This window comes from Chaetodon auriga, chromosome 13 (genome assembly GCF_051107435.1).
Source record: "Chaetodon auriga isolate fChaAug3 chromosome 13, fChaAug3.hap1, whole genome shotgun sequence".
NCBI lineage: Eukaryota > Metazoa > Chordata > Actinopteri > Chaetodontiformes > Chaetodontidae > Chaetodon > Chaetodon auriga.
Genome location: NC_135086.1, coordinates 15,318,251 through 15,328,499, shown reverse-complemented (window position 1 = coordinate 15,328,499; position 10,249 = coordinate 15,318,251). Strand labels below are relative to the sequence as shown.

At 43.8% G+C, this 10,249-nt stretch overlaps 1 protein-coding gene across 1 annotated transcript; it reads left to right on the top strand.

Annotated features, from left to right (window-relative positions):
- The first annotated feature begins 243 nt into the window (after window positions 1-243).
- rpe (ribulose-5-phosphate-3-epimerase) lies at window positions 244-2,758 on the top strand. Its single transcript, XM_076746188.1, has 6 exons — window positions 244-408; window positions 779-858; window positions 981-1,120; window positions 1,362-1,496; window positions 2,047-2,133; window positions 2,228-2,758. Exons 1-6 carry the CDS (start codon window positions 287-289, stop codon window positions 2,348-2,350), a joined length of 687 nt encoding a protein of 228 aa, XP_076602303.1. The 5' UTR covers window positions 244-286; the 3' UTR covers window positions 2,351-2,758.
- Window positions 2,759-10,249: the final 7,491 nt, after the last annotated feature.

Below are 10,249 nucleotides of genomic sequence, written 5' to 3'. Positions count from 1 at the left end.
CGGGTGAGACCTGAAGTGAGGGCATTACGCTTTCAAAATAAAACTAAATTCGAACCTTTTTTTATGATAATTTTGGGATTGTATACTAGCAAAAAGGTAATATTCCCATGTCAGAATTTGTGCTATATTTAACTGACGTTACATTCTGGTCATTAGATATTAGGGGACGGTTTGTGGCTACGTATGCTTCTTATTTTGAAGAGTGCTAACGGAAGTTATATTTTTTGTTGAAGTAAACTTGGCGTTGTCATCCCGGCTGCATGCAGACAGTGATAGCAGTAACAGCATGGCTTACAGTGCGAAGATCGGCCCGTCCATCCTAAGCAGCGACCTGTCCTGTCTGGGCAGCGAGTGTGTGCGCATGATGGAGTGTGGGGCAGATTATCTGCACCTCGACGTTATGGACGGGTCAGTTTATTAGCTACGGAGATAAGCTAGCATGCTAACGGCTAGCAAGCCGATTGGAAGTTCAGTGCGTGAGAGCTAAAGTTGGCTAATATCAACAAGCTAAGCTAGCTTGCAGAAGTTAAGCCGGTGCAGAAACTGTTAATGTTACTAAATTTATTTGGTTTAAGAGTGTCAGAGAGTGGGCGTTCAAAACCTCAGAGTGTTAGACGTTATACTTTCTTCCAAGTCCAAACAACTTCCTCCTGATAGTTTAATTTTGTTTATCATTCTCTACACTTACAGCAAGACGTTGCTTAATAGCTGTTAATGCAAGAGGAAAGAGTGTCATCACAGCCTGAAGTTAACTGTCTGTTTGCGTTTCCCCCTGAAGGCACTTTGTCCCTAACATCACATTCGGCCATCCCATGGTAGAGTGCCTAAGGAAGTCACTAGGCCAAGACCCATTCTTTGGTGAGAGAAAACCCCACACATATGCTAGACTTATAAACCATCTCAATTACCCCATTGAATGGAGTCATAGAGGCCTGTGCTGCATGCTGGATTGCAGCATTGTGACACTGTTAATGTTGCAGACATGCACATGATGGTGTCTCGGCCGGAGCAGTGGGTGAAGCCCATGGCTGCAGCAGGAGCCAACCAGTACACATTCCACTTAGAGGCCACCACCAACCCCGGAAACCTCATCAAGGAGATCAGGGAGAGTGGCATGAAGGTGAGAAATCAAAGCAAGAGTCAGAAAAGCATTAGGATTTTAGTGTGAACACAGCAGAGTGGCACTGATGAATAGAATGAGTCTTTAAATTTATTAAAGAAAACACATGCAGGTTAGACTTGTCTAAAGAGTAGTATTTGTACCAATTAATTGCAAAATATAAAATATTGACTGCAGCAACAAACACCAGTGCTGCGGTGTCTATTTTATCATCTTCATACTAACACTGTGAGTTTTGCAGGTGGGTTTGGCCATAAAGCCTGGCACTACTGTTGAAGAGCTGGCACCCTGGGCTAACCAGATCGACATGGCTCTGGTCATGACTGTTGAACCAGGCTTTGGAGGACAGAAATTCATGGAGGACATGATGCCCAAGGTAGGGACAAACCAGAGGTAGAGGAAAATGTAACAGGAGCCTCACACATAACTATGACAACACAAATTAGTCTTCAAAGCCTACTGTACAGTAAGGTGCATGCTCCATTCATTGCATCTTCAACAGTTGTTGTCAGGGGAGGCCGTAGACAAAATAACTATAGTTTCTTGCATGCTTCTGCTGAATGGTAAGAATACAGGCCAAGATTAGACAAGTGCAAGGTAAAGTTTCACTGTCATGTGAAGTTCCATGCGAGTCTCTGCTAAAGCACAGAATTGCACAAACTTATATAACATAAGTACGAAATAAAGATGAGTTTCAGTTTCAGTGTTCTCCTCTCTTAAATGTTCACAGCTGAGATAAAAGCTCTTGCTCGCCAAAGCACAGTGGTTTTGGTGAGCATTCAGATTTGGTTCAGAGGAAGTTTTCTGATTGACTCTGCAGTGCTGTGTCTCTGTGCGCAGTCCTAATACCTTCTGAAAATTGTGTTGCAGCAATGGAGTTGTGCTGGTTTCGAGCTCTTTCTTTCATTTCTGTGCGTGTGACCCAGGTGAGCTCGTTGAGGAATCAGTTCCCTTCATTAGACATTGAAGTAGACGGAGGGGTCGGCCCGGACACCATTCACAAGTGTGCAGAGGTGAGGAAAACAAACACACATGTCAGTCTTAACAGAATAAGCACATAAAATTCAAATCAGATTTTGGGAGTGTTTATGCTTGTGTTTGCTTCAGGCAGGAGCCAACATGATCGTGTCAGGCAGCGCTGTGATTGGCAGCGACGACCCTCGTTCCGTCATTGCTCTCCTGCGCACCGCGGTGGCCGAAGCAATCCAGAAACGTTCGCTGGACCGCTGATACGTCCGCTTTGTTGATGCTCTACCTTCTCGTCCCAGCAACGCAACAGCAGCCAGTGGAACAGACTTTTCTGTTGTAGAGGTCGGGGTCACGGTCGGAGCAGAGGGCTTCTGTGGAGGCGTGAACAGACGGCCAAATCCAAATCACTTTTGATGTGAGTGACGCTGCACAGTGCCTCCGCAAAACTTTTCCGGACTTCATCCTGTCCTGCCACAATCTCCTCTCTGAACAGATAACGCAAAGACAGTCTCGTCTCAGCACGGGGACAACCATTTCACGACTGGAGCTGGCGTGTAACTGATTTCACATCTCTAAACATTCCTGACTATTCTTTGATTTACACTGTAAGCTTGAAGTATGAATTCATTCTGGAAATAAAATGGCCCAAGGAGCACTGTGTTTAGTATATCTTCACTTTGCAAGTCATTTTTCGGCTTCTACCCAAAATCATGTTTCATAGCTCATAAAATAGTTTGGGCTCTTCATGCTGCTGAGAACAAATAATGTAGAATTTCATGAGATTTGACCTTGAGTGAGGTCCATGTTGTCAAATAGGACATGGGTGTTGACAGGCCTATTAAATGTATTCATACGGCCATGATTCTCACGCCGGCATCATGTCCAAAAAAAAAAACAAAACATAATGGGTTGGAACAGGAGCAACTAAAGACTGAGAAAGTTATGGAATGCTCCAAAAACACCTGTTTGGATCATTCCACAGGTAAACAGGTTCATTGGTAACAGGTGATAGCATCATGATTGGGTATGAAAGGAGCATCCTGGAAAGGCTCAGGCCCTCACAAGGAAGGATGGGGGACAGCTGATGTTGTGGTACATGTACTTTCCAGTCAGATCTCTTGTAATGATGTCTTCTTTTTTTCTTTTTGTGTAATCAGCACTTTTAATCTTAAGTATATTTTGCTCTTTCTTCTTCAGTGCTTTTATTTAAGCTTTTGAATAGTGAACTCCAATAACTTAAAATACCTCAGCGGTCTTACTGGCTTTTACTACTTTTTGGTTTTTCGTACACTAGATGGCGAGATTGGACAAAAATGCCTTCTAGTTAAGGGGATTTCTAGTCGAATCCCAATTAAATTGGAAGCATATATTATTAATTTGTAAGCATGGCCACATATTTTACACAGCTCTGTATTAGAAACACAGTGCTGTAATCTCTGATGCATTCAACATCAATACTGTGAGCAGTGCTAACTGTAGCATGGCCCTCTGCTGGGAAAATGGTTTTGTCTTAAAACTTAAACATACAGACCAAGCTGTTTCAAGAAACTCTTACCTTCCAGTCAGTGTAAATCAGCACAGGCTGTGTTGTTGTTAGTCAGATGAATCATGTGCAGAGGTGGTGCCACTGACCATTTAGTCGGAAAAAGGAGAGAGTTTGTGAGTGCGATTCATTTTCAGGAATCAATACATAACATTGGATTTGTTGAGCCAGACTGAAGTGGAGAACCTTATTCCTGAGGACACCCAGCAAGACTAAAGACATGTCGAGAGTATCTCTTATCTTTTTGTCTGCTGAAAGAATTCCTCCTGTCAATGAGAATCACCCATGACATACTTCAAACTGCAAGCAGCTCGCTCTCAATAATGCAGCACATGTCTTGGAGGCAATTCACAGACCCGTTAAAATATTGATGCCTAAAATCTGTATTTTCATTTCAACATCACATGTAAAGGCAGATAACGTCATCGCTTCTGCTCATCAGGTCATAGTGCGTGTGCGCGTAGAGGTTCGTGCGGAGCGTGTGCGTGTGACCAGAGTTTGTGTGTAATACATGTGTTTGCACATCACGAGGTAATCTCCTGTGACAGATTTGTGTTCTAATGGATGATGACAGGCATTTTGTGTGACTGTGTCACTGCTGCCTCGCAAAGACAGGGACACAATTCAGTGTGAGGGAGTAGTCAGCACCTACACACGCTCCACACTCCTTAAGCCACGTCGCAGTCTCATAACCAGTTAATTGACAGTTCCTCTCCCCAGATTATTTTGCTCTGTTTACGCACCGTTTGTGGATGGAATCATAAATTTGGTGAGAAATATGAGACAGCAGCAGTGGTGGAGTTAGTGTATAGAGAGGCGTGTATCTCATGCTGGGCCTTGACTTATACATCAAAGTCACCCATGAGAGACTTCCCACATTGGTACCATGACAACCACATCCACAGGTACTGTCATTTGCAGGTTGAAAGCGGTAATAGGTGGAGGGGATGGCGGGGACAGAGTAGGGCGATCAAATGTATGTCAGTGCCCAGCGTTTCCTCCTGGTCATATGTGCGAATCACCTCTTTCACAGCACCACATGAATGGTGTCTACACAAGAACACGCGCACACACAGGGAAGAGGTATAAAGGTGGAGAGAGAGCGAGCAGATATTTAAATTCCCAAAAAGATTTTACACTAAAAATGAGTCAGACAGCCATCATGTATAGCTTTTGATCTTCATAGCACTGCCGTGAGGGAATGTGTGCAGACTTCAACAGAGTACCACAGGCTGCGCACCCAGACAGTGAAGGCGGTCAGATCACCAAAAAGCAGCCCCCCCCCCCCCTTCCTTTCGCAAAGGCCTTGATGGACCGCAGGGGCTAATACTCGCCCACAGGAGCACACATCACCACTACAGGGAGCGGCTACACCAAGTATGAGTAGGTTTAAAATCCACATGTAGACATTTCACACCAGGGTCTCGAGCATTCTGATAGCAGTGTCTTTACTGTATTCACCATGGTGAGAGATGATTCACTGAATGTGGAACCCTTGTATATTATATGCTGTCAAATATTCAAAGGGCTCATCCAAAGATACTGTTTGAAGTAGCTGTTCGTCCCAGGGGAACAGGGTTTTTACATCCCCCCCATCACCACCACCACTACCAGCGCCACCACCAGCCCCTTCTTTTTTCTTCTCTTGCACTTTGAGCTGCCATTTATTTTGTTCCATCTTTTCCCTGTTGCATTCTCTTTGCTTCCATGACTCACCCTTCCCCCCTTTCTGGGATCATTATATAGTGGAATTTTTACTGTATCTTTCTGCTTCCCTCCTTGTCTTCAGCACTAAAGGCACATTAGTGAACTCGCTTTGCCTGCTCCTTCTCATTCATAATTACTTGGCATCCCACAGGAGAACAAGATGCGCATCGCTGATTAGCTCACTGTTGTTACCACCTTTACTTATGCAGAAAGGCTTCATCTGATTAAGTGTGTATGGTCTTATTAACAATTAAAAAACAACTTGGTTGGAATAATAGTACAAAAGATCTCTTTGCCCTGCAGCAACATGGGCTACTGTACAGTATGTATCATACCTATGATACAGGGGGCTGCAGGTCGTGGGGCAGCCCTTTGCTGCTTGCAGCCCCCATTTATACTGTTGTGTAAAATGCCCGTAGGAAAATCAGGAATATACTCTTATTTGCCTGTATGGATCTATTTTTATGTAGCCACAACTCTGCTTAGCTGGTCTGCGATGAATTCCAAGAAATGAAAGTCAGTACTTCATCTTGTTTGCTGTACAATACATCAAAGCCAGATTTTTTCACCATGCTAACGACGTGGCTCTGGGGATGGCAGGTCGTTTGATCGGTCCACCACTTTGGTCCACACTGAAATATGTCCAGAACTCTTGGATTGTAATTAATATGTCGCACAGACATTAATGTTTCCCAGACCATGAATGTTACTCTGATGACTTCAACGCTCAAGTCTTTTCCTCTGGCACCAGGAAGCTGACATTTGTGGTTTTGACTGAAATGTCTCAACAGCTATTCGATGGATTGTCGTAAGATTTGGGGCAGACATTCATGTCGCCATAATGGCGGACTCTAATCACAGAGGTGAGCCCTAAATTTTTCAGCTATCAGGTCAAAATGGTTAATGGCCAAAACAAATGCCATTCCCATCAGCATCAGCTGCACTTTTGTGTTAATATGCAGATGTTGGCATGCAAACACATTAATCTGCTGAACTCAGTAAACATAGCTACTAAACATTATGCCTGCACTGTCACTGTGAGCATCTTAGCATATGGATTTTAGCTGCGATGATGACGCCGTGCCTAAGAACAACCTCACAAAGCGGCTAGCACGGTCATTAACTCTAAGGCTTGTTTAAAAATGTCTCAGGACTGGTATTTTCCCTGCATCCGCTCCTGTTCACTGAAGCTACATACACTAACATCCTCTGAAAAGTCCTACATGGGCTGACCAAACTCGAGATAGAAGTAGAAAAGGTCAAGAGAAAATGGCCTTGGCAATATTTTCCTACTAAATTATAAAATATCCCACCTATCAGGTATTTACATGTTCATTTAAATTCAGGATAAAACAAATAAAACAAGGAATGCCTGGAACAGTTAATTAGCTCAACATCTGAATCTCCAGGCTTTCACAGGGCCTCAGAGAATAGAGACTAAATGCAGCAGTCCCAGGGGAGCGCTGCCTAGTAGCAACCTTAGCATCAGTTTACTCCGTCTTAGGCAGAGCCAGTGGAAGTACACACAAGATTTTAGTGCTAATCAATTATGGATGAGATGAGAATATTCCAGTGTGCGTGTCATTTTGTGTGTTTGTAAATTTGTGCATGTTTTTAATCCATAATGAATGATGTGGGACCCTCAGTGTTTTTGTTGTTTGGATGTCAGTAGGTGTCTTGTGTGTTCTGTGCTGCCTGTGAATCATGTGATTCGCCTCTGGTTTCCACGACGATCGTGAGCAAACTCTTACCACGTTTCCAGTGAACAGTCTTAACTAACAGGCTCCTAATACATGTATTGATTCACTTTTTTTCCAAGCAGAATTTACACAGATGCCCAAGAGATTACTGACTGCTGCTGATACATCAATAACAAATTGCAGTGCTATTTTCAGCATTACAGGTGGTACATCTGTTCTCCCCCTCTTATAACTCACTTACATTTCCCTTTACTTAAACCACAGAGGCAAACCATTGCACGGCTCGAGACATGAACATTAGAGTCCCTGTATTAACAAGATTTCTTGCTGTTCTTATTGACTCACACTTAGATCACAGTGAGTCATACCACACAAAGCAATGTGGTATACAAAGGTGAGTGCAACAAGCTGTGCACATGCCTCAAAAGACCAGTCACACTCTGCAAGCTGTTAATTCTGTAGCCCCTTATGTCTTCCCCTCTAAAACAGAATCATGTCTGTCCTGCTTATACATAGTGGATGCTGAGCGCTGTGTGTTGGTAAGTCAGCATGTTGCACACAAGCAATATTCCCTTCTGATATTTGTTGTTTTCACCTTGTGAGTCTCTCTGTGTGTGTGTTTGTATCATCATGGCAAAATGTTCTCCTGGAGATACTTACTGAACTGGGAACTACTGCAGTAGTATAAAGAATAAAGTAGTAATGAATACTGAGTGCTCATATGTTGGAACATCAACATGTTGCCGGGTGTCACGGCTGGTGTGATCCAATCACATGATGGTTTCTAGTCACACCTGTTTGCTTTTCTCTATGGATTCTCCTCTGTCCTGTTATGCTGCATGCAAGCTCACCGCAATGAGAGCAGGAGAAGAAATGTCCCATCTTTGCATTCTCTTCAGCACTTCGTCTCTCACTGGTGATAAATCATAATCTATTTGCCTGAATGCTGCCCTGCTGCTCTGGATCGTTAAGTACTGTCTGTCCATGTGTGCCCTCTGGTGTCTGCATCCGCAGTGAGGACTATGGATTTCTGAACGTTGCTTACTTTTATGCAAAACAGATCTTTCCTCATAGGGTGTGTGCGAAAGTGGAAGAACAAAAATCAGGGGAAAAGTGGGGCAGGCAGATAGTGCTCAAAGGGGAGGATTCAGTGTTTTTGCATCCTCTGAAGTTGCGACAGAGCTGGCTGACAATAACATCAGCAATATCAGTGTGCCTGCTATCAGCGCCAGCAGCATCAATAGATCTTTGAGTGCGGGGGCTCTTTCACTCAAGACAGATTGTTTTGTCAAGAGTCGACCAAAAGCTCTTGCAGGGGAACCTGAATGCATCGCAGCACCCAGAACACGATCCAGTGACTCCAAAAGCACACACCAAACTTTGATTTTTCTTGCCGCGAATGCTCTTTTCCCTTTATGTCACCATGATTTATGGAATGGGTGGCAGCATTTGTTTTTGGCTTCATTGGGTATGTGTGCATTATTCTGAATTCATGCGAGGAGTCGGAGAGAAGTTTACAAATGGCAAGGACTGGTTTGCCGCTTGGGAGTTTGTGTGTATGTGTGTTTGTGTGTGTGTGTGTAAGAGAGGAAGGAAGTGTCAGCAAGTCCATCTGCATTGGATGAGTTATGAATGGTAAGATGTGATTTGCTGAGGCTGTCAAAAAGTGGCTGGTTAACTTGCAAGATTCCCTCTAAGCAGCATTTATCCTCTGACATGCTGACCCACTACTTCTCTCTCCCCAACTCACTCACACACACACACACACACACACACACACACACACACACACACACACACACACACACACAAACACACACACACACACACACACACACACAGACCCAACTGAACATGCAGAGTAAAGAAACCCTCACACTGTTGAGGGGCTCATAGGTCAAAAACCCACACCAACTCAACAAGGCCCTGCTGCCTGTAGGGCATTAACATTGCGTTTATGGTTAAAGCAGAACTCGATAGCTGGGAAGGGTGCTGGTAGTAGATGTGAGAAAACTGGATCGATAAGTTGTTTTAATAACCAACAGTGCCCCCAAGAATTATTGGCACCCTTAGTGAATATGAACAAAACAGGCTGTAACAAAATGTCTTTGCTGTTTATCCTCTTTGTGGTTCACCCAAAATGTTCACAAAAATCTTCTTAACTTCAATTGGAGCAAAATCATTGAAATAAAGACATGTTGTCATTGAATAAATATTTTTCTCCAGAACATGTGTGCAAAAATTATCGGCACCCCTTGAAAATCCTGATTAAAATCTACCTGAAGTGTATTTCCAGTCAGATTTTACATTTTTAAGTTCACTTGATAAGGAACTCTTGATTAGTTCCCTTAGACCTCAGAACGTAGTGGCAATGTGCAACAAAAAGGTGTTGAAGTGCACAAATCAGGAAAGGATGGATGTAAGAAAATCTCTGACCAGTTGAAAATTTAATTACTTCCACTATCAAGGTGATTTCACATAGTCAACACGTAGTTTTACTGCTGTGCCGGTGCTAAAAACTACGGTTTGAACCCATTATCATTCTGGTGTAGGGGCAAAAAACGCCTGCAAGAGGATGTGTGTTTACACTGACCCATGCACTGAGGAGGATGGTTCAACTGGCAGAGGAATCTCCAAGGATCACAGCTGGAGAATTGCAGAGTTTAGTGAGCGTTGGGGTCAGAGAGTCTCTAAAACTCAGACGCCAACTACGTCAGCCACAACTTGCTTGGGAGGGCTGCCGGAAAAAAACAGGCTCTGCTGTCAATCAACAACAAACTAAAGCCTGACAGTTTGCCAAACGTTACTGGGACTTTCAGTGCCACTGCGTTATGTGGTCAAGTAGAGCTTTTTGGCAACAAACATCAAAAGTGGGTTTGGTGCAGACAGAAAGACAGCCACACAGAAAAGCACCTTATATCCACCACGACGTCTTTGATGTTTGACGGTCTCTGCGGACACAGACACTGCCACACACTTCCAATGGGTCATAAATGATGATTGAGAAAATCCACACAGAAATGGTTCACTGACCACAGAATAAAGGTTTTGCCATGGCCATCACAGCCCTGAACCCCATCCAAGGTCTGTGGGATGAGCTGAAGAGGAGAGTCCACAGGCGTCGACCTCAGAATCTGAAGAGAATCTGTACGGAGGAATGGTCTCAGATTCTGTGCCATGTGTTCATCATCACGCATGAAAGGAGAAGAC

Bases quoted from the DNA above. Each gene is read 5' to 3' on its own strand.
- rpe (XM_076746188.1), top strand. From the start codon at position 287: ATGGCTTACAGTGCGAAGATCGGCCCGTCCATCCTAAGCAGCGACCTG. The intron at 859-980 runs GTGAGAGAAAAC...TTAATGTTGCAG, and splicing joins AGGCCAAGACCCATTCTTTG to ACATGCACATGATGGTGTCT. The intron at 1,121-1,361 runs GTGAGAAATCAA...TGAGTTTTGCAG, and splicing joins TCAGGGAGAGTGGCATGAAG to GTGGGTTTGGCCATAAAGCC.